Here is a 25,384-nt window from a genome sequence, read left to right as displayed (position 1 = left end):
ATAACTTTGTAATCATTTCTATAGCACACTAGTTCATCTCAAATTTAATTAGAAGTTCAAGAGTAACAAAAAACGCATTTACAGATATACACTAAGGAAACCATAATGATATAACAGAACTTGACAATAAAAGTATCATTTCATCATAAAGTACATAAGTTGTATCGATTATCTCGTTAGGTGTTCAGATGGAAAAAGCTTGATGAGACTTGTGATTTGTATTGGTAATTTATGTACATAGATAAGTTTTAACTGTAACATACCCTATAATAAAATGTACAACCATCATGTTTTACAAATCAGGATTTATTAAAATAAACCAATTTTCTCACGTACAAACGCATAACAGAGATGTAAAGTGAAATTCTGAACTACAAATCAAACTTATTAACATGCTTATTATTTCACTAAGTGGTTTAAGGTGGACAGTAGGAAACCCTGTACCTAGGTTTCATGCTGGCTAGCACTCGTCAGCAAAGCGTACCCCCAATCTTGAGATGACTAATCGTTTTCCTGTGATTCAAACCTACATTGCCCAACTTCACAGTCTGAGATATTACTCCAGGGACTAGATACACGTGGTATTGAGGCATATATATATTCAGTTAGTGAGTTATAATTCAGAGTTATATTGTTAAAAATGATTTATGATGAACACAAACAGTAAATTGTAGTTATTTTCTTCGAAACAATTAAACATGATTTTCACAAGTGGGGAAACGATGTTGATTAATATATTAGATGATCACTGAATTGTGACCAATGTTCAGATTCACACTGAGACTCAAACCCGTTACTTATTGTTACAAAAACCAACGACTAATACAATAAGCTACTGACTGTAGATAACCTTTAGTTGGTTTATCGGTTATGATATTAATCATTTATAAACGGTTGCGTATTTTATAACGAAAATTTTGTAACTACAGATAATATCGAGACATCAGCCACTAAAGACTGATCGAAATTCGTTCCTGAATATTTACGACGGGAAGATACATCTTTATGAGGAACAAATACGTTTTCAAAGGAATAACTATGACGATATTGTATTTAGTGAGTGTTAGTGAATAAGTAATTGTGTGCATGCGTATGTTAAATGAAATAAAAAGATGCGACTGATGTAATTATTCCTGGAGAGAGAGAAGGACTGTGGTGAGGCGACGACCTACTATTCGTCTGATCAAATGCTGTCGCGAAATTGATGTAAAATGACTATATGACGAAATACGCCTGGCTTATATGAATATCAGTTATCTGTAGTAAAATATTCCAAACGTCACAGGTATAGTGAAAAACTATTTAAAACTGTCGTGATACTTCGAGAAATTCATGAGACAGTAAATGCGTGACACTTCTGTTCCATTACAGTTTTCAAGTAGCAAAATTATTTAATAAATAAACTTAATATTTGGTGAACTGTAATTTGAACTACAAAAAAAATGAATGAAAATGTGTCTTAAACATTTAAAACATATATATCTTATGAAGTTCGCAGAAATATTTTTGCTCTTTTGTAAGAATATCTACAACGATCACTAGAATGACATAAACACTGATCATACTACAAATTTAATTCTCTGTTCACTAGTGAACCAAAAGAAATTAGAAAAGTAAACGTCTTCAACAAGTAGACGCCGAAGATGTTGTTTATAATAATAAAGGAAGTTCGGGAATTAAACCACACAGATCAGAGAACTCAATACTGCCAAAATAGAAATAAACAATTGTAATAGAAAAGGAAAATAACGTCTAGAATATTTAAAACATTTTTATGCATTCATTGAAATTTCATCTTGTTTTTATTCATTCTAATAACTTAGAAATAAAGCCTTCTTTATACGATTAGTTGCAGCATCCATGGAATGTGAAACCTCCATTTAGATTTGCCACTATACCAAGTGGTGCTACAGAAGAGAACATCAAAATCAATTTTCCTGAAATGTATAAATACATGAGAAAATACAATAAATCCGATGTTGAAGACGGTCTCAAGGCGATGAAATCAGGGTATGTACACCTCTCAAAGCCCTTCATAATTAGCAAATATCCGTTGATGTTGTTTACTTGTATCTTCCAATTTTTATTTAGGACTGCAATTGATCAGTCTCTTGTTGGCATATAGACATCCTGTGCGGACTGCCTCGATTCCCAAGCTTTATAAGCAAAAATGGATGCTGGCTAGCAGTGGAATCCAGGACGCGCGTTTCTTACCATTTTGGACTTGTCAGCTGGATGTACCTGCATCTCGAGGCAGTCCGCACAGTATGCACATATGCTAACAAGAGACTAATCAATTGCAGTCCTAAACATCAATGGGAATATACAAGTACACAATACCAAGTGAATTTAAACTTCATCCCATTGCACAAACAAGTGGCTATGAGGACTCAGTAGCTAAGTGGATAACGCGATGGCGTTTGAAGCGAACGTTACCGGGTTCGTAGTCCCAGAGTGAACATCAACTCTGAGATACAGGTACATCCAGCTGACAAGTCCAAATAGAAAAAACTCGCGTCCTGGATTCCACTGCTAGACGCTATCCATCTTTGCTTATAAGTAGCAAATATGTTCCAGATAATTGTCAAGAATTTGATCTGGTACACGGTAGTCTTTCTCCAATCGTGAGGCTTATGAGACAATTTTGATTATAAACCGATATCAACTAAAAAGGTCATGTGAACCAGGAAGTACCTGACACCTACTTTGTCCTACTTTAGGAGCTCCCAGAAGTACGTGTCTATGACCTAACCAAGGATTAATTTCAGAATATCAGTAGCGCAGTACTTTAGAATGACTGCCATTGAAACTATGGATCACTAGATTCGGTGATTTAAAGGTAGCACGTTTGAGGAAAGAATCGAAGATCCTGGGTTCTATTCAGTGAAAGGTTTCTTAGTGCATGAATCTAGTGAATATGAAACAACCGTGTAATACTCTGTAGTTCTTAGCTGATTTCAAGCCATCATGAAGACCATGTGTGTATTGTTTTGAAATATAAGCAATTGATGATTGTAACCTGAAACGGATAGTGGCTAGTAATGGAATCCAGGACGCGCGTTTCACCGTCCTTGGGACTCGTCAGCTGGACGTACCTGCATCCCAGAGTTGATGTTCACTTCGAGATTTGTTTCAATTTTCAGAGACATGGTTCGTAACTAGTTTAAATATATGCTAGTACTTTGTTAAATGACGGTTAACAGTAAAATTCAGAATAATTACATTGTTCTGTTAAAGTATATTAGATAATTTTTAGCCCGTATCTGTTATAACGGAACATAAAATTGATGTGAGTTGATGCAAGGGAGAAGACAAAGACGACAGGTGAAAATTTAATATGTACCAAAAACATTCAAAACTAGGTCTGAATACAGTGACTTTTATATTTTATTTACATTAATTAATGGTCAGATTTGAATTAATTGAATTGACTATCAATTGATTATCAGTAAATTAATGTATAAGCGGAATTTAAAATGTCATAAAATTAAGGTATTATAACCAACAAATGTAACGAATTTACTACTATATACTCCTTTCTTCCCAACAGTATCTTACCTAACAAATTTTAGCGTTTCTGATAACACTCCAATCTAACCGTCTCTCAATTGAAATTACCACTGATAACCTTATATTGAAGCGTTTTTGAAATCGTTTGAAAATTCTTTTATAACCCGTTCACACAATACTGAAATATAATCTACCTGTATTTATCAGAATGATTTATTTCAAACCTAATCCAGATACAAATATCCTTTATAAGTAAGTCTATAAATAGTATAGAACGGTCAAGGAATTCTTGCAGTATGTAAGTCTATACAAACACATAAATGCACACATAAGCACATCCATACATGTACAACTGATGACTATTTATTGACGAATAATTGACAAGATTTTGGTTAAGTAGCTCCAGTTCATACAGTAGTACATACATGAAATTAGTATTGTTACCATTATTAAAAACAGATAAAATCATAATGAAAGATAACTTCAATTTTCAGACGAAATTTTTTAACACTAGGACTAATTTATGTAGAACATCCTATTTCTATTCTGAAGCAAAAACTGAATACTTACAAGACTATTTAAAAAAAAACAAGCATAAGCTAAAAATAAAATTTTTACAATTAAGATTAAATGGTACAAAATAAAACTCATTATCAGATTCAAATTGAGACTGTCTATATATATATATATATATATTGACTGGAAATATGCAACCATATTTGTGTTCAAATTTTACTCTCTGATAGAAATGACTTCATCTAAAATATTGGGGATTTACAATTATCATTATCAAATGACATTTATTCGTCATATTGTACTGGACTATTCCCAACTTGTTATAATTTTTTTATACGTTAGAACAGTAATATCTACTGTATATGTATATACTGAAACAGTATTTTATCAAAACTCACGTTTATAAAAGCACTAGTAGTACTAAGAGTGGTATGAAGATGTCATTTTCAGTTTAAAAAGTGTCAGTATTTTTTACTAGTAGAGATGTTACATTAGAAATTAATTATTTACTTATTTAAACACATAAATATTGGTACAAAGGGGCACCAGATATATATGCGCCACACAAATCTCAAGTGTTTTAACTACTCAACACCATTCTATTTAACTACAGACTACTACATCAGCAAATAAAACTAATCATAAATACGATTGTGAAGCATAAGTAAATAAAATCGTGAAGAAAATTTTTTTCGTCGAATTGCTTTAATTCTTTTTTAATCACATAACGGGTCTCTTTCGTTATTTGAAAAAGAAGATAGTTCCTATCAAAGAGTGACATCAACTGCAAAACCATTGAAAACCAAAAAGTACCATTTGGTCTTGGTATAAAACGTCTTACAAGTGTATACTCACGACCCCAGTGGTCTAGCTGTCAAGTGTTAGTCATGAGATGTTAAGATCCTGTGATTGATATCTCGTGAGTATGCACTTCTATAAAATTCCATCCCAAGGCAAAAAATTTATCTAGTACCCCATATTTTTCAATGATATCCCAACTAAAGTCAATCTGCAAATTATGCCTACACTTGGAGGATATATACCGAAAAAGCTGACCATGTGTTGCAATAATTATCCGAATTTCTAGGCATACCTTTAAAAACCGATTTCAAAAGATTCCTGAATAGTTGTATAGTAATATACTTGGTTCATTATTATGATTTTGTTAACAAAGTTCGAAAACTGTAGGCACGACTAGACTATACATTACAACTGATTGTTGAAATTCCACTCAATGGGAATATCAAACATGTGACCTAGAGGGAATAAGAATTATGAAATGAACCCAACATTATCATATTGTTTAGATAACGAATAAAGCGCAAATCATTATACAGTTGTATACTAAATGAAACATTTATGCAATGAACAGAATTGACTAATTAGTACAAGGAATATGCGAACTGTGAATGTCTCATCGCGGAATAACGGGTTTTTTATATTTTTTTATAAAGTAAATAATAGTAAGATCCCCATGTTTAGTGATGAAATATTTGCTATGGTATTTCGAAACTGGGTAGATCATAACATTATTAAAATATGCACTTCTGAACTCAATGTTAGGATCAAAATCTATGCATACAAAATCTCATTATATAATTCATCAAACTATTATTTAAATTATTCCAATTATGAACTTCCCAATAACTGAAATTATTATTAACTAGGCACTACTCAAAGCATAAAATAAATCGAGGATTCAAGTCTAAGAACCAAAGTTTTAACTGGCAAATTGAAATTTCTTAAACACCTACTACGGTATACATAGAAGAATAGTAGGATTGGTAGCCGAATAGAAATTATGTTTCAAAAAAATAGAGGCGGCTAGACCGTACTCTCAGTTGTTTTTCTTTAACTTATATAACAGAAAACTAATAACCCGTTTCCCAGTATGAGGTTGTGAAGATTGGATTTTAACCAGATCACGAACTGATTTTTGTTAGACAACTATTGAAAACCATAGCCCTATACTGATAGTCAGTCAGTTACAACGTAGAACCTGGTACGTGTGTACATAGGTTCAAGTTGTCATACCCTATACTGATAATTATCGTGTATTCATTGGTGTCTAGCTTCGAGAGGAAATTCTAAGAGTTCAAGTAATGAGCAGGTTCCGAATACGATTCCCGGCTACGGGGTCTTGAATACGCACTGTTCAGGGGCTCCACACGACATGAAAAGTCCTTTCAGGTTTTTAATGGTTGTTGAACTTGGATCATTTCGTGGTCTTAATATAAGCCTTTAACCTTTTAAGGATTTTTTTAAATCACCATTTTAACTCTTATTAGACAACTGGATGCTTTTTTATATGATGCTAATGTATTGGATTATTGGGCGATGAAAGATGAAGGTTGTAAATTACGTACAGTTGGAAATTTATATGCAATGACGGGTTATGGAATTGGTTTTGCTAAAAATAGTCGATGGTTAACGAAAGTTAATTCACGCATTTTGGATTATCAAAAAAATGGTGAGTTAATCAATATATAAAGTTTTCTTTTCTACATTCTGTAAAATATTTTCGGCAGCTTATACTCAAAATAATGATGCACTTTGCATATCTTGTAGATTAAAACAGTACAAATATGAATAATGAGCTTTCTTGTAATTGAGTTCTTTACATTTGATAATGTGATCCATAGGTTCACACCCTCCAACTTCACAGATATGCCTTGCATACCTCATACTGAAGACCGGTAAACTAGTTACGTGCATAAATTCTAAGTTGGGAGCACTTCATTTGACTTATCCTCAACATATAACATCAGTCTTATCACACTGTTGTGTCAAATCACTTAACTTAGTGATTAACTCGTAAGCTTAGATCATATGAACAAGTGAATTCGGTAATAACATTGGTTTAGGGATTGACTCATACTTATTTTTCAAAAACTCAAGTTATTTGTATTATAACTTCCAGAAAGTCAATGTATTCACAGATGATAAAAATGTAAAGTTGTCTAAGATAGGAAAATACAATTCGTGATTCTAGACGATGAATATTTTTGTAACGGCCATTACAATCTATTGTACAAACAAAACAAAGTCCTATTTTAGAAATCAAAACCAAACATTGTAATGTTTGTTTCACTTAAGATCTATGAGATTAAGCTTTAGTTAGTAAATGATATACTTCTATTATGCCTGAACAACAATTCAATAAATACATTACATTAAATGGCTTCAGTTTTATTTATGATTTTATGAAACGAATTTACAATCACTTAACAGTAACTGATTGTGTTATTCACTATTACTTCATGTCTTCTTTTTGTTTAGGAAAATTGCAACGTTGGAAAAAATTTTGGCAAACAGGTTCATGCAAAAAAGATGCTGCTGTTGGGAATACAAATAAGACATTAGGAGTTAAGAATTTTATCAGTGCTTTCATTTTACTTGTTTGCGGAATGCTTATTTGCACTGTATTCTTGTTAATTGAATACACATTCTATTGGTATGCAAAACCAAAATTACAAAAAATCAATCAAGCCAATTGGTTCGGTAGACTTAGTTTGGTAAATTTGAACTAGGAATATAATAGTATTTAAATATCACATGTTATTTGATTGAAATAGTTAAAAATGTCACGCAATCTTTTCAATTCATATAAGTTATCTAACAAATTTGAAAGACCTTGAATTAAACTACTCACAAGTGAAAGTTATATTATGGCTAATGGCTAGTAGTGAAGTCCAGGATGTGATTACATTCCAGTCGAAAATCTCTACAATTGATATTTATGTGCTGCCACAAATTTATTAGGTATGTTTACGTCTTTACAGTAATAACCAGCGGCACCACGTCTTCATCCACAGAAACCTTAAGTTCGTTCTATCTTTATAATCTTTACGTCAGATAAATTTACGTTACGAAAGAAATTAGAATGCTCTCGCATTTCATTTTACATGTATAGATCCCAGTGCACTTGTACTTTATTGTTGGAAAAAGCAAAGAGAATATCTGTATTTGATGAGAATAAAATTATCTGGTTGTTTTTTAGATTACAAATATTTATTTATAAGTTAGTCAGAATGTTCGTCATCAACCCAACTGATAAAATTCAAGGTATTACAAAGTGTCGTAAAATGTTTGGCTCAAAAGTATGGGTAGAAATTAAAAGAATTAATAAAGAGGAATAGGCAATAATAAATAATAGTCGATAAATCACAAAAATGTTGCGTATAATACATGGAGAAATTACTCCTCAATGTTGACAAACATAAGAAAGCTAGGAAAGATCAGTAGAGAAACTTGCATGAACATAACTAAAATTTGGAATGTTTTTTTAAAACGTCAGTGATATTTTTGGGAGTTACGTGACCATCAACAATCCCAACTCCTATTCAAACTTAATGGTTGATGCATAGCGAACGTGATACCGAAACAGAACTAGATAAACATTGATTGTTATTCTAATGCGATGTAGTGGATTGGTTACAGGATACATCATTTAAAATTTATCCTTCAAAGCAGCATTTTTCACTAGTTTAAAAATGTAATCTAACTAGCTTACTACAGAAAACAGAATAAAACTACCCATAAAGATATTACGGCATTCCATCGTTTGAAAAATTATTAAAATTTACAGGTGAATCACACACATACAACGGAAATCTTTTTGTTAACACAAAGCTATTTAATAGAGGGTTTACAAAGATTGCTAAATCATGCAGTAAATTGAGCTAAGCGAAATCAGGTAATATTACTGAGCTGTTTTGATCCTGTGGTGAAATATTCAGCAACAACATGAACTGACTGCATTTCTGAATGTGAACCACTGGATGCCAAGACAGCCTTCTAAAAGTGACCCATTCCCTTGAAGCCTTTGAGTTCAGTTCCTGGAAAAGAGTAAATACACAGTACTACAGTAAAATACTTGTGTACAATTGCCCGATTTTCCTTGGTCAACTGGTTAAGGTCGACCCGTGAGGACAACTAATGTTAGTAAGCCAAAACAAGTAAACTATCGACATCAATTTCTCACGATCAATTAATTCGCAATATATTATTGTTAAATACTGGTCGATTATTTTTATTACTATTAGCATTTTACCAATTAAACATGATTGCCTTCTATAAATTTCTCTACATTCAGACTGAGAATCATACATGCTACTTGCCTGAACAAAATAAACAAACTATGAACATGAAACTTGCTAAATATAAATGCGATAATCCAATTTGTGATATAAAATCAAAAAACTATGCTAAACAAGTTGAATTATTACAAAATCAACTGGATGAACTGCAAAAATCTTTACAAAAACGGAATTCACCAAATAAACAGTGCAACAAGTAAGTAAACTATTTGTTCTAATTGTAAGTTTTGCTGCTAGATATAATTTGTAGATGATTAAGGAGCACACATTGGTTCGTGTAATGACCTTAGAATTATGCTACTTCCTGTATGAATGTCAAAGTAGAATTAGACAAGTGAGAAAAGAGGGAACGTTTAAAACTGAATGTTCTGAACCAATAAATCACAAAGAAACAAGTTTATAAATAAAAACATTATAACCGACGAGAAATTTGTGGGGACAGGATTTTTGAGTATTCTTCTAGATTTACAATAGTCACGCGGACGCCAACCAAGTAGTTTGCATCCACCAACATAGCTCAGACTAGAAGTTAGTGACTTGAAGGACTGATGCCACGTTTTGGTTTGGTCGCCCCTAACTTTCTTCCAACCATCCCCAACACTAGTCAGCATTGCGCGCCGTGATAATCGGTGGTTGGACATACGTAACACGTGGATCGACCATCTCAGTCGATGTAGATTCATAACCTCATCAACTGATTTAACATAATGCCCTAGTACCCTGTGTCTAACCTCACTATTACTTTCCCGGTGATCCCAGCAGATGCGAGAAATATTCCTAAGACATGTGTGGTCAAATACTAGTAGCTTACGAGTATCTTCTACGCTTAATGGCCACGTTTCGCAGCCGTAAAGTAGAACAGAATGAACTGCTGCGCAGTATACTCGTCCCTTGATTGATAGATAGATATCTCGCCTTCACCATAGGTGACGTAAGTTGGCAAAAGTCAAACGAGCTTTCTGAATCCGTGTTGAGATTTCGTCAAACACCAACCAATTAGGGCTGACCAGACGTCCAAGATAAGTGAAGTTGTCGACACGTTCGACCAATTCACACCCTATCCTTAGTTCAGGTGTTGACGCAGGCCAGTCCTGAAGCAACAACTTGCATTTAGAGTGGGAGAAACGCATTCCAAACATCCTAGCATTGTTGCTCAGTGCTACCAAAAGACTCAGCCAAACAGGACTATATTACCTGCGTATTATAAGTCATTGAATTATCGAAGGTTATCCACAACCTTATGGGATAAAATCTCAAACTTCAGAATCTCGGAACTAGCACGCTTGCCTTCAGACTAATGAGTTAGAGTAAAGTGATCAACATTTTAGAAAACTAATCAGACTAAACTGATCACAACAAATTATACATAAATGTATGTACTAACATTTCACTTTTATTATTTTCTTAGTTTACATGGGAATCATTTTCAGAATAAAATAATAACATTAGATCCATATGAGTATCCCAGGGGAAAAAAAAGACCTGTCAAGAAATCGGATCAATCGTCTCAATCAAGGGTGCTAAAAAGTGGTGATAAACATAGATTAAAAATGAAAAACCACTCCAATGTCAATATTCATACGAAATTGAATACAGAAGGTTATCCAAAAGCAATAACAGCCACAACAACTACCACTACTATTACCACTCCAAGGAAGCACATTAATCGATTATCAAAAGATACACATCATAAAGTAACTATTATACCCGTTGTTGATAACCACTCAAATTATAATGAACATGAAAACTATCACACAATATCACCAAACAATACAGAAATACAATATGTGATCCTACCAAGGTTAGATTCATCACCAAATCGACGAAGACGATTTATTAAATCGGAATCCATCAATCCTTATCATAATATATCAAAATGTCAAACAAATGTATATTTTAATACAGTTGACAATGAAACAACTTTCAATAAAACACGATCAGTCTTACGAGTAATCAACCCAAATGATAAACTTAGTGATTCTGCAGAAAATAATTCGGATAATTATTTTAATGACAATCTAATCGCTAATACAAGTCATTTGGAACAGTATTCATCTTTAACAAATATTTTAAGTAAAGTAGGTAAGAATTTGATATCGATGAACTTAGATCAACAAGAACAGGAACAACGAAGTATAAATTGCTTAGTTGAGAAAGAATCTGTCCTGTAAAAATAAAGTTTACTTTATAGAAACGCAAGTTTATTTTTATACATCAATTCAGCATAGGATTTCTAGTTTTTTAAGCTTAGAATCTTGTCTATTGATGAGAGTAAAATTGAATGAATGTTTAATGTTCAGGTGGATGATATTGTGGATACTACGTCAATTTAGACATAGTTTTTACCATAGACTGACATCAACTAAGGTACCGTCAAAAGTCGGAAAGCACTGAACAGCAATTTTATCTTAGTTTTGGATTCTTCTGACGTGCACATCCACAACCACTACTATAGGTACAAACCATGATAATTGCCAATTCACATGGGAGCATTTAATGAAATTTCGTACAGCTGAGCACATTTATTCTATAAAGGCATGTTGAGGATGACTATATAGAGGGTATCTGAACAGGATGCATGTAGGTCGACAAGAACTGATCAGAATTTAGTCAAGATCATCAACAGGACAATGCAAATCCTTTTTAATAATAAAAATATCATACTCCTTGCGAACGTCGGTGGCTATTTGAACTCAGTAGTTCGGTGGATAAAACGCTGAGCGTCTGAATTAAAAAATGCAGGGTTTGAGTCTCAGTGTGAACATCAACACTGAACGTAGATGTATCCAAATGAGCCCTAAATGGAACAAATAGCGCTTTTTAGATTTCGCTGATAACCAAAAATACATTTATTTTGCAATAAAAGACTTTCGATAACTTAGCATATATTGGAGTCTCCTTAAAGGACGAATACTGCTCGAAGACCTCTGTCATTTTCTTGTTTCAAAGCCTAATAGAGTGTCTACAGCTGATAAAGATATACGAAGTGTTATTATTTCATTTACTTCATGGTTAATTGAGAGATAAGTAACCCATGGATAGATAAATTGCTTATAATAACAATTCACATACTGGTTCTCCAATAGTTATAATTTTTTTCCCAGATAGGATTTTCTAAAGTAATCATTCTCTTTAGTAAACCGAAGAAACTGAAAATTGTAAGTATTCGCTACTAACCTGGTCAAAAACAAATAATTCAACCGAAATGAGAGGTGTTGAATTTAACGATTAACAAACTAGTCTTAAAGTAACCTTCGTATTGTTTGACATTATTAAATGATCTAATTCTACGAATTAAATTTTTAATCAGGACACTAAAATAAGACACCCGACACTAAAAACATTTGAATTTGTATTGGATGCGTTTTGACGAAACTTGATGAGCACTGAGACTAAATAACACAACATTAGATACCATCTAACGACCAGTAAGTACCCTTGACAAAGTACTACAAGATATTATCTGAAGTTAAATATAGATTAGATGCATAGTATTTCTGGCTGCAGCGATGAGTAGCATAGTTGTAAATATCAATAAAACTAATTTCCCAACGATAGGAATATCCCACAATTCGAAGACTGACTCAAAAATTCATTTCACAAAAGCCTCTAACTATCGAACATTAACTACAATTCTTTTCAGGTATCCCGACTTTTCCCACTACCTTGATGAGGTGGTCGGGTTTGCCTATCGTGACGAACCGATTGTGCTATATTGGCTGGAACAATCGTTCTTCAGGGTTCTACCATGTCAGACAGGTCGGTTGAAGAGCGGTAAGACTACATGCAGCAAACCAAAGGTCCGAAGGTGAAGTCGTACTGCTGACTGTACAGAGGTGTGACCGAAGTAAGGTGTTTCCTTCAGACAACCATCATAACAGCGATGCTGCCTTCCCATAAGGAGGGGTGGGTTTAGGAAAGTTCAACCCTACAAATGCACTCTTCACATCGTCCCACGGATATCCGTCTCCGGCAGTAAGGTCTCAACCAGTACGGAGCAAACACGAAAATTACTCACAAAAAGGTCGTGTGTGACCGACCTCAAGCAGTTGTACCTTTGGCACTGCGTTCACGCTCTCAAGTCACTAAGACCACTTCTAATCAAATTTCCTTTTCAGGTACCTCCAGAAGAACCCTTTCATGGTGTGGGCAACTAGGAAATGAAAACCATCCTCATACCTTTAACAGCAATCAAGATCACTCAATTCATAATCAATCTCCCTCCTCAATTCCTATTATTCCTCCTCCTACATCGACTTCCAACTCTAAACCTCCTCTTTTGCCTTTCTCCTCAAGTGTCACCATGGCCAACGATTCTAGTGCGCGAAACACTGTCCCAAGTCTACTGAAACCTCGCTCCAAACTACACATTGGAGTCCTCAACGTACGCACCTTGTGTCAAATCAGCCAGCAGGCCTCCTAGGCTAAAACCCATCGATGTACGTTCTGTCTCCGAAACACGCATACAGGATCCTAGTGAGGTCATTCACTTGATCTCACCTCGCCAAAACGGAAAGCCGATGAGGTACACCCTCCGTGTATCTGGCGACCCGATGGCTAGTTCTCGTGGACTTGCAGGTGCAGGCATAGCACTAAGTACGAGTGCAGAACAAACACTATTATAATGGATCCCCGTTAACAGTCGCCTATGTACTGTCCGGCTAAACGGCTCCATAAGAATTCGGAAGGATAGGAAAACACGTCGTTGCCTTTTCGTCGTTTCTGCCTACGCTCCCACTGACTGCAATCAGGATGAAGTGAAAGATGACTTTTACAGAAAGCTTTCTGAACTTCTTCATAAAGCTAAACACTCAGACATACTACTCGCTGCAGGTGACTTTAATGCTCAAGTAGGTAGCTTAAACCAAAAAGAAAGACATTTAGGTGAGTATTTTAGTATTCCGGCTCAGCGAACAGATAATGGTGATCGTCTGTTGCAACTGTGCTCAGACAATCGTTTATTTATAGCAAACACTAATTTCAAGCATAAGGAGACATCGTTTAACATGGCGACCCCTTGCACCAAACCACCGACAGACTCAAGTAGTATTTATTTATTTATTTAAACACATAAATAATGGTACAAAAGGGCACCAGGTATATATGCGCCACACAAATCTCATTTGATTTGTGTGAGGGCTGTGATTCTGCCCAGGTGCCCAAACAGAAGCAGGTGATTTCCTTAAGGGGCCACATTCGGGGCCTTGAACCTAAAAATCTGATTCACAAGGCAGTGGAGCATCGTGAGGAGATGCAGTCCCATGGTAGCCGGTGACCAACGACTGATTCATACGCCATTTGTTCCCTCAGGATACTGGAGCCCATGTGCACCATTGACTTAGAATCAGGGTTTTCTAACTTCCCTAGGTGGACTCGCAGTGTCCACCAACCCGGTTAAAGCGCCGGACATTCGCTTTTCGTCCCCTCAACTTCGTAAACAACACCCCCGCCACCAGAAGGCAGTGAGTAGGACTTCCCTGGCAGAGGCTATATATGCGGGGCCATATGAGAGCGTTTCGAGAAAAAGAGCGGACTCTCCCCACCCTCGGCCATACCAGGGCATTTGGAGGCTGCAAGTCAGTGTATCTATCGTTGTGAATCATGTCTGGTCGTGGTAAAGATGGTAAGGGTTTGGGTAAAGGAAGAGCTAAGAGACATCGCAAGGTCTTACGTGACAACATCCAGGACTCAAATAGACCATATTGCCATCAGTCATCGTTGGAGGGGTTGACAGAAGACTGTCGCTCGTTCTGGAATACATGTTTAGACGCTGATCATGCTTTTATACGAGCATACATTTGCTTGCGCCTCACTGAACGCAGAAAAACTACACTAAGAAGATCCATTAGAATTGAACTGGGGGAAGAGAAAGCCAAAAGTAAGTTCCAGGAACAACTGAGTTCAAATGTAGGCAGTTCTGTAGAATTAGGCTGATCCAGATGTTGCTTGGAAAGATATACGAACAGTTGTGGAAACAGCAGTAACATCTATTAGTGATCTAAACCAAAGAGCTACGAAAAACCAATGGATTTCTTCCAAGTCTATTGCACTGGTAAATTCTCGCACTCATCCCATCAGGCTCTGAACACGATGAAGAGCGAAAGCAAATCAGATCTAGGTCAAGCAAAAGTCTACGGAACGATCGTGAGCAGTTGTGGGCAAAGAAAGCAAAAGAGATGGAAAAGGCAGCGACTGTAGGCAATATCAGACAACTCTTCAGACTGATAAAAGAAACCGGAATTAAGAGGTCAAGTGTAAGCGAGACAATCTCGAAACCCTTATCTTCTCTCAGTCCAGACGTTTAGAACGATGGGCAGAACACTTTAGAGAACAGTTTAGCTGGCCTTCAGCTACTCTACAGTTACCCATCATTCTTAAGCAGTCCGAATGGAACATTGAAGTAGGTCACCCGACTCTAGCTGAAGTTCAAAAGGCTATAGCTAATCTGAAACGAGGAAGAGCAACTGGTCCAGATGGATTGGCTCCAGAAGTCTTTAAATATGGTGGCCCAATTTTAGCGATTAGGTCGACTAATATTTTAGCTAAAATCTGGGAGTTGGATGTAATCCCATCTGACTGATCACAATCTCTTTGATTGTCCCAATATATAAGGGGTCAAAATCATCCTGTGATAACCATAGAGGGATCAGTTTGACTAATATAGCATCTAAAATACTAGCCTCAACAATTATTGGGCGCCTAAGACTCGTGAACAGCAAACACGAGAAAATCAGGCTGGCTTCAGACCTGGTCGTGAATGTATCGACCACATATTCACCATTCGTCAGGTTTTAGAACACAGACATGGTTATCGGCGTCCGATAATGAGTTTTTCTTGACTTAAAAGCAGCATTTGACTCTGTGGACCGAGAGTTTCTGTGTCAGTGTCTGTCATTGAAAGGTTTACCTCAGAAGTACATCAACCTTGTGAAGACTCTTTACTCGAACACTAACAGTCGGGTGAGAGCTTATGGCGAACTGCCATCTGATTTTACAACCTCAAGTGGTATCCGACAAGACTGTCCACTATCCCCATTTTTGTTCAACTTCATAACGGACCTACTGCCGGATATGACGTTCTTGTCTACTGAGGTTTCGAGCATTGATCTCCTACCAGGAGGTCCACTTATCGACTTAGAAAACGCAGATGATAAAGTCCTGTTTGGTGAAGACGTATATAAAATGCAGAGTCTTTTGGTAGCACTGAGCAACAATGCTAGGATGTTTGGAATGCGTTTCTCCCACTCTAAATGCAAGTTGTTGCTTCAGGACTGGCCTGCGTCAACACCTGAACTAAGGATAGGGTGTGAATTGGTCGAACGTGTCGACAACTTCACTTATCTTGGACGTCTGGTCAGCCCTAATTGGTTGGTGTTTGACGAAATCTCAACACGGATTCAGAAAGCTCGTTTGACTTTTGCCAACTTACGTCACCTATGGTGAAGGCGAGATATCTATCTATCAATCAAGGGACGAGTATACTGCGCAGCAGTTCATTCTGTTCTACTTTACGGCTGCGAAACGTGGCCATTAAGCGTAGAAGATACTCGTAAGCTACTAGTATTTGACCACACATGTCTTAGGAATATTTCTCGCATCTGCTGGGATCACCGGGAAAGTAATAGTGAGGTTAGACACAGGGTACTAGGGCATTATGTTAAATCAGTTGATGAGGTTATGAATCTACATCGACTGAGATGGTCGATCCACGTGTTACGTATGTCCAACCACCGATTATCACGGCGCGCAATGCTGACTAGTGTTGGGGATGGTTGGAAGAAAGTTAGGGGCGACCAAACCAAAACGTGGCATCAGTCCTTCAAGTCACTAACTTCTAGTCTGAGCTATGTTGGTGGATGCAAACTACTTGGTTGGCGTCCGCGTGACTATCGTAACCAATGGTTGGAGACTCTGGGTGACATGGTTAAGAATCGATCACAATGACGTAGGTGTATACACTCTTTGTCTTCCCTTAAACTGTGAGATTAAAATTACCTGATGCTTTTCTTTCTACGAATTCTTTTATTCTGTATCATATCTTTATATGCAATCCTTTTTTATATATTACTACCATTGAAGCAACTGCTTCTATAAATTTGGTGTTCATCTTGTTGTGCTAATGAGGTGTGACAACTTGGACCGATGCATTTCTGTGCCTGGTCCTAAGTAGTAGCTGACTGGCTGACTGATTTTCAGATATAGGTTTGAAATATCTCTCGTAATGCATTTAGTAATTTTTATAAACTATTACATCATTTTTTACTGTCGATTTCTGGTCTTGTTGTAGCAAAAGTCTAAGAATCATATGGATTGGTTGAGTATTCGATAAGTCCGTTGAGAATAGAGATGATCGCATGTTTCTAAATTTAAAGTAGATTTTAGGCTTGAAAAAAATCTTACCTTTCAAGCAACTTGTAGGAAATTATTTAATTAAGGCAAATTATCTAGGGATTTGAAATACTCCATAATACATAACTATATAGGGTAAAACTAAATTGTATAACGATTTTTTTCGAATACAACATAATTTGAGGATAGTCTGTGGGAGGAAATAAGTCTAATTTGTTTTCTCTCAACAAAGAAAACAATGCAATAGAAATCAAAACAAAAATAATCAATTTCCTAGTTTTGCTAGAATTTGGTCAGAGAGCCGTTTATGTATTCAATCATTCATTTTCCTTTAAATCTTGAATTTTAACGCAGTTTTAGATTCTTCATTCCTCTTAATTTCATCTCTTAATTATACGAACTAAATGATTAGCTTGTTACTACTGTCGATATCATTCTTTCCAATGTTTTATTCATTTTACTAATCTTCTCTTGTCTTAGTGTGATGTTTTTAGGATGATGCCTATTCGTGCCATCTCCCACAATGCTTGAAACTGATTGACCGATCGGTTATTCAGTATTCAAAGATATAAAATGTTTCTTAAGAGTTGTCTTCTTTAATCCATTATTATAAATTTATACGAAGAAATTCAACGGGCTGGTGTTACCAGAGGAATTATGTCTCTTTAATTGATAAAATTATTTAGATGATAAAAGCGACTGTGCAGAACTATATATATATATATATATATATATATATATATATATATATATATATATATATTCTACAGTTGATTCCAGAAAGCACGCCAATTTACAGGTATTATTAGGTTGGTACAAAAAGTTAGGCATTGATGAAATAAGAGTAAATTATATCAGAAGGGGTTTTTGCAAAGACGGTAGTAATTTTAATAGTTGAGATCATGGGTCAAATGAAGCTAGATCACCATGGAAGACTACAAAAGTGGTGTTTAGTATCGGAATGAAGGTAAGAGTCCTTATGTAGCTTTCCTTTATACACTGGGTTTCTTTGTGTCTGGAATGGTTCGGTGATAAGCTTGGATATGATATTTTATTACTTTGTTTTTTGAAACATCTTAGTTGGATGTAATTAAACAAGTTTTTAAGCAAAGGTTTTTTGTGCTGAGTGTTTATTTGATTTATATCAGAAGGGGTTTTTGTGGATATTATAGTAATTTTAATGGTTGAGATAATAAGTCAATTGAAACTAGACCACTATGGAAAACGTGGGAGCACTGGACGGCCGTCTCGTTCTATTGTGGGACTCCTCAGCAGTGCGCATCCACAATCCCGCCTTGCGAGATTCGAACCTGGGACCTATCGGTCTCGCGCGCAAACGCTTAACCTCCAGATCGCTGAGCCGGCATCCAACGGTGTTTATGTTTAACTTAAACTAATCCACGAAATGGAGCGACAAAAATTATATCAAAAGATGTGGTTTATGAATTGTTCTGATTGAGCATTAGTAACTTGATTGTTAATGCTTTGAGGCAAAACAGTAGGAAACATTCATTATTAGCAATGGCATCGTCTTAGAGCATTATTAGAGAAATACATACTGATATATATATATATATATATTGAAAATTTCAGTTAAACAACAGTAGATAAAATTAACTTAGTTTAAGCTCTGCCTATTAACTCGATCACCCAAATGAGATCACACTGTGGAAACCTTATAAGTGGATGGCCACTAAATATTGTATTGTCATGTACAGAGCTTTTATTCAATTTTGATTATTATTCTCGTGTCAAGATAAATGCTGTCAAGAATAGTTAAGACAACGCCTCTATATGAACCCTTCACTAAGAGATAGAGCATAATAAATCAGTCAGTCAAAACGTAGAAGAGCAAAATAAATACTGTTAACAACATATTACAACAAAGCCAATAACTTACAAAAATATTAATGGTATTCAGTTTGGATTAAAAACAGTTAATATAAACAATTCTACCCTTCCTTATGTCTCCATGTAGTGAAAGGTTAATCCATTTCATCATTTAATAAATTACTAGCTTCATTAAGCTGACAGGCTAGTAAACACAAATTCTGATTGAAACTTGTTAACTTATCAATGTTATTTTTCTACAAACCATAATCAAAATGATAAACTGATAAACAATTACCGAATCCAAGACTAACTCCATAAGTCTTTCTCGGGGATCGAACGTGCTGGTAGCTGAAGACTGACTAGTTAAACAGAAGTCCAGTGACATAATCGTTTCAACTGCTTTTCTGAAATGGAAATGGACTACGTAACTTCTTTCACTAACTTGTGGGACGTAAGTGAAATAGGTAAATAAGACTCTTCTTTATCTATTGTAACTAGATATTTAATTAAGTCATCGTGTTTACTAACGATGTTTTCAAAACTTCTGATTAATAAATCCAATAACTGGTATAGCTCCGAACTTCCATGATAGTATGAAGACTTTGAAATATCACTTTTAACAATATTCTAGTGAGTTAAAGTATCAGTTGGATAATCTCATAACGAACTGATATCAGCGTAAGTTCGTTTGAAACCAAATTGCTAGCATCAAAAAGGTGGTTTGAAACTGCAGCTTGAAAATCTTCGTCTTCAATAACGGAGAATCCCTTAATTCAAAATCGGAAAATATATTAGTTAGATATGAACACGAAAAATGCTTGAAGTGTTCAACTCACTTTCAGGCAACCACGTCTTAAACCGAGTTGAAAACATCTTAGAGTAGTAAGTATTGTACTGAAAACAATATTTAACAAATCCTTCCAGTTTACAAAATTGAAATTTCGTTGAATGAAATCTAATAGAAAAGGATAACAAACTAACAACACCAGCTAACATCTATTTAACAGAAAATGAAAGTCGTTATAGTTTTCTCAATACTTGGAGGAAATAATAAATTAAGATGTATATTTCGCGTAAATCTTAACATTTGTCCAAAATACCGCAATCATTCCGTTTTGAAGGTTTATTCACCTTACACAGGGGTAAAACAAAGGGATAGTTAACTTCAACTTAACCCTAGTACATTTTGAAATAAATAATCATTATGTTATTAAATAGTGGTTGGCATACTATGCTATCATAATACATGTATTAGGTATGAATAAGTAATCACTTAGTTGGTGACTGAATCTTTACAGGGCAACAAAAATCAGATTACGAGAAAGGACAAAACGAAAAATAATTAACTGGTCACAAAACATCGCAACAGTCTGACGGAGGACAATGAAGGTGCGAGACCACTGGTCACTATTATTTAACAATCCACGGCCAATTAGTTTGCACTAACCAAAAAAGCTCAGATCAACAGTCAATAACTTCAAGAAATGACGAAACATCTTCGCTTGATTGACACAGACTTTTTATTAACCTACCATGCCAGCCAGTATACCATATCGAGGTATACAGCCACCAGGCCTAAGTGACGCATTTCCCGATTACATTAGTTGACAAAGATTTGCAACCTTATTAGTCGATTCTCCATCTTTACCTAGCGTACTGTGGCTAAAACGCTTAACTTCCAACAGCTCTTACAGAGTTAGACCCCAAATCACACTAAAACGTAACTGAAACGTAAACAAACTGATAGCCAATTTTGAAGTGAATAATTCGAGGACAAAGGCCAAGGAAATATTTATTTGGAGATCAATTTTAGCAAGCAACTAAACTAGACATAGTAGGTGAATAGAAACCGCTATTCAGAGAGTAAATGTGATAATCTGCATGATCTGTTCAGTAGTTGAGTTGCTGAAGCTGCAGAGTAGCATGCCAACACACAGTAACGTGTGAAACCATGACTAAGCACTGTTTATCACTTCCATAGGACAGTACGTTGCGTGTGTTAATACAAATTAGATTCTAAACTGAAGACGTGAAAGCATGCCGTCCATCCCAAGCTGTTATGGGCTCGTGGTTTTGATTCAAACACCTAAAAACCACGAAAGACTAAGAAACGAACAGAGCTCATATATATGAAACAACTCTTACGCAAAGCACAGAACGGCCTCAAGAAAAGTACGTTACGTAAAATTCCACTCGTTCGCCGTTAACATCATAAATTTAAAAACCAAGGGCGTCTGATCAACGTGTCTCAGAGAGAAAATTACGCCTGATACCCCTCGTGGAGGAGTATAGGCCGCCAACCACCAGCATTCTTCATCCGACTCTGTCCTGGGCGATCCTTTCCAGTTCTATCCAGCTGTTATTCATCCTGTTCACACCTGCTTCCATTTCCCAACGTAGTGTGTTATTCGGCCTTCCACTTTTCCGCTTTACTTCAGCATTCCAAGTCAGCGCTCGACTCGTGATGCAGTTTGGTGATTTCCTCAATGTACATCTTATCCACTTCCAACGTTTTTTCCTAATTCCCTCATCTGGAAGTTGGTTTGTCCTCTCCCACAGAAAGCTATTGCTGATGGTATCCGGCTAATGGATGTTGAGTATCTTACGCATACAACTATTTATAAATACGTGTACCTTTTTGATGGTAGCTGTAGTAGTTCTCTATGTTTCAGCTCCGTACAGCAGGACTGTCTTGACGTTCGTATTGAAGATTTTCATTTTGAAATTAGTTGACAGGTGTTTCGAGTTTCATATGTTCTTCAACTGCAGGAATGCGGCCTTTGCTTTGCCAATCATCGCCTTTACATCTGCACCTGATTCTCCTTGTTCATCGACGATGCCTCAAAGTTACGTGAAAGACTCCATATCTTCCAGAGCTTCTCCATCAAGTGCAGTTGTGTTGGTGTTCCCCGTATTGTATTTGAGGATCTTGCCTTTTCCCCTTATGTATGTTGAGGCCTACTGATGCAGTGGCTGCTGCTACACTAGTTGTTTTCATTTGCATTCCTTCATGTGTATGGGATAGAAGAGCTAGGTCATCCACTAAGTCCAAATCTTCTAGTTACATCTAACCAGAAGAAAGAGAAGGGGAGAGAGTAAGCAGCCTCATCTGACTCCGGTCCTCACCTGGAATGCAGCTGTCCTCCGTGCACCACTTTGCAGTGTAGTCCGTTGTATGAATTCCGGATGATGTTGACGATCTTCTCGGGTACACCATAGTGTAGAAGTTTCCATAACGTCTTCCTATCTACACTGCCGAATGCCTTCTCATTGTCAATAAAGTTGATGTATAGTGACGATTTCCACTCAACTGATAGTTCAACGGTGATCCATAGTGTTGCGATTCAGTTTGTGCACGATAGATACTTACGAAATCCAGTCTGTTGATCTCTAAGCTGGACGTCTACTGAATATTTCATACTGTTTAGCAACACTGTTGGGAGCTTCTCCTGGTACTGACAATAGTGTAATGCCTCTGTAGTACTCATATTTGCTCAGATACCCTTTTCAGTCTGTCCGCAATTGATCTTCCTCCCAAATCTTCATGAATCGAATGTGAGGCATACTTGCAGTTACTTCTATGTCTGACTTCAGAGCTTCAGCTGGTATATTGTCGGGTCCTACTGTTTTCTCACTCTCAACTTGTATGATGGTCGTGCTGATTTCTTCGATCGTTGATGGAATTACATCTAAAGGAAGGTATGTAAGTGCTGCTCCGATGTTTGGTGTATTCATTGAGGCTGGCCGACTCAATAGATCTTCGAAGTATTCTGCCCACCTGTTTCTCTGTTCGTAAATCTCGGTGATTGTCTTGCCCTCTTTGTCCTTGACCGGTCTCATAGCTAAAGCTATAGTAAAAATTCACTCATTTACTTCAAAGTTCATCATTAGTACCAAAAATATTTATTTACCCTTTCATCAATACTGTCATCAAGCCCCTCCAGTAGCCTTTTAGTTAGGGTCATTAGACTGAAGGTCACGGAAGGGCATCCGTATTGCCCGCACCTAACAGAAACATGACTTCTCGTTACTTGTCCCAGTTGATTTAGTATTCACTAATCCGACATTCTTTGGTTATGAGAAAAAGTTGGTTAGTTGATGTGTGGTAACCATTCAAATGGTTCAAATGTTTGTGGACGGAGTAGAAGAAGATTTCACTAAACGAGCTTCCGTAGCAGTGGATCGCCAATACATTCAGGCAGGAACCTAGGTATATTAAGGATAATAGATGAAAAAAGAAATTTGATATATCATGATAAGTTGTTATCCTTAGTCCTTAATAATAGGTCAAGTTTCCTCTAAAAGGACTCCTGTCAAGTTGGTTGGACTAGCTCAGTCGGTAGCGAATCCCAGGATTTGACAACTATTATGGAGTAGAAGGTGTGTCTACAGTCCGTTCTGCCATGTTGGGTCTCCAGTTTCTGGGTGTTGCCATTTAGGTTAGTATTGTGACCGAGCTTAAGTAGATGTTTAAGGGGATGACCAGAAGTATTAAGGATACTGTAAGCCATAAGATCACCTCTAAGACGCCTATACTCTAACGGGCAAATGTTAAGTGATTGGAGGCGCTCTACATGAGGTTTGAATTTGAGTCCCCGAACTGATTTCGTGACTCGCCGTTGGATACGCTCTAGAGTGTCCTTATCCTTTTGGAGGTAGGGAGGAAATACTGTGTTCCCGTACTCTAAATGAGGACGAATAAAACTGTTGAAGATTATGTGAAAAGTTCTTCCGCCAAACGGGCCCAAAATGCGCTTCAACGTTACCAGTGCAAGGTTTGCTCAAAAGGCGTTTTCGTTACAGTTAGCATGAGACTTCAAGTCGTAGGGTACCAACACTTTTAAATCTTTTTCGGCTTGTGATACTTCTAGAGAGGAGTTTCCTAAGTTGTGACTGTAGTCTGCAACATGTCGCAGATGGAATACTTTACATTTTGAAGTGTTGAAGGTAAGTCCGTTGTCATCTGCCCTAATATGAAGTTGAATTAGATCCTCCTGATGTGCTAGTATATAATTTTGGTTACTTATCTCTCTTCAAAGTTACACATCATATGAGAAAGGCAATAACTCAGACGATTCTTGTTGTGGAAGATCTTTTAGATAAATCAAGAAGAGAAAAGCCCTAATAATAAGCCATGGGGGACCATTTTGGGACATTGCATAGCCTGAGAGAGATAGTGAAGTTAACCCTGACCTTAAAATGTCGATGTTTTAGATATGAAGTTAGCCAGTCAATTAGATATGGTTTGATAGTCAAACGTGTAAGCTTATTTATAAGATAACTAAAATAACTCATAATGTCATTGAATAAGAGAAAGAGAATTCAGCGAAGAAAGTTTTCTTTTCGACGAAATCATTTACTTAAGCTGTACATTCGTATATATAGTGATATGGAAAATACATGTCTGTAGGAGGCTAGAAAAGATTGCATTATAAATGGATTCGACAATAAATAACAAATGAGGTGACGTACTAATCAAGGGGTAAAAAAGAAAATAATTTATGGGTCAGATAATAGTTCAATTGACAGATATGAAGAAAAGCGACAAACACAAAGGTCATAATAATAATAAGAAAACTTGTATAAGGTGGTAATAATAATAATAATTGATTAGAGTTTAAATGTAAAATAGTAATTTAAAAAAACAAAAAACCGATAATAATCAGATAAAAGTACAGAAAAAAAACAAAAAAAACAAACGTACCCAATGAGGGAATTAGGGCCAAGGAAGGGTAAGAGGTTGGACAAATCGTTTCTGCACGCAAAGTTCAGGCTTGAATTCATGGATTGCCAATGCCTCAGCAGTGCATAAAATATTGATTCGACCTCCCTTTGATCCGGTTCCTTTAACTCTATAGATTATCTTAAAAGACGTGTCTTTTGGAGCAATGTGTCCACAATTGATCAAATGCTCTTGTATCGAACTGGTTATCTTTTTACATTCATTTTTTAGGGGCCAAGCTGGATAGTGTTCAGAGATACGTTTGGAAAGCGATCGCTTTGTGCGGCTCTATATAACGTGCTCCACATGAGCAAGTAAATTTATAAATACACATCGATGTGGCCCAAAGCGAAAG

The 25,384-nt window shown here is 36.2% G+C and overlaps 2 protein-coding genes across 2 annotated transcripts in view; both read left to right on the top strand.

Annotated features, from left to right (window-relative positions):
- The window catches only part of Smp_147390 (putative glutamate receptor, NMDA), a gene marked incomplete at both ends in the record, with an annotated part of 30,415 nt that extends 21,040 nt beyond the window's left edge, over window positions 1-9,375 (top strand). The window contains 5 exons of the mRNA XM_018789267.1: window positions 1,850-2,010; window positions 6,315-6,496; window positions 7,306-7,541; window positions 9,122-9,321; window positions 9,363-9,375. Of these exons, the coding sequence (XP_018654727.1) occupies window positions 1,850-2,010; window positions 6,315-6,496; window positions 7,306-7,541; window positions 9,122-9,321; window positions 9,363-9,375 (792 nt within the window). The remainder of the gene's footprint in view (window positions 1-1,849; window positions 2,011-6,314; window positions 6,497-7,305; window positions 7,542-9,121; window positions 9,322-9,362) is intronic.
- A 1,300-nt stretch (window positions 9,376-10,675) lies between these two features.
- Smp_047020 (hypothetical protein) lies at window positions 10,676-11,296 on the top strand (the record flags this gene model as incomplete). Its single annotated transcript, XM_018789266.1, has 1 exon — window positions 10,676-11,296. One exon carries the CDS (start codon window positions 10,676-10,678, stop codon window positions 11,294-11,296), a length of 621 nt encoding a protein of 206 aa, XP_018654726.1.
- Window positions 11,297-25,384: the final 14,088 nt, after the last annotated feature.

Source organism: Schistosoma mansoni, chromosome W (genome assembly GCF_000237925.1).
Source record: "Schistosoma mansoni strain Puerto Rico chromosome W, complete genome".
Classification (NCBI taxonomy): Eukaryota; Metazoa; Platyhelminthes; class Trematoda; order Strigeidida; family Schistosomatidae; genus Schistosoma; species Schistosoma mansoni.
This window is presented reverse-complemented; position numbering and strand designations above follow the sequence as displayed.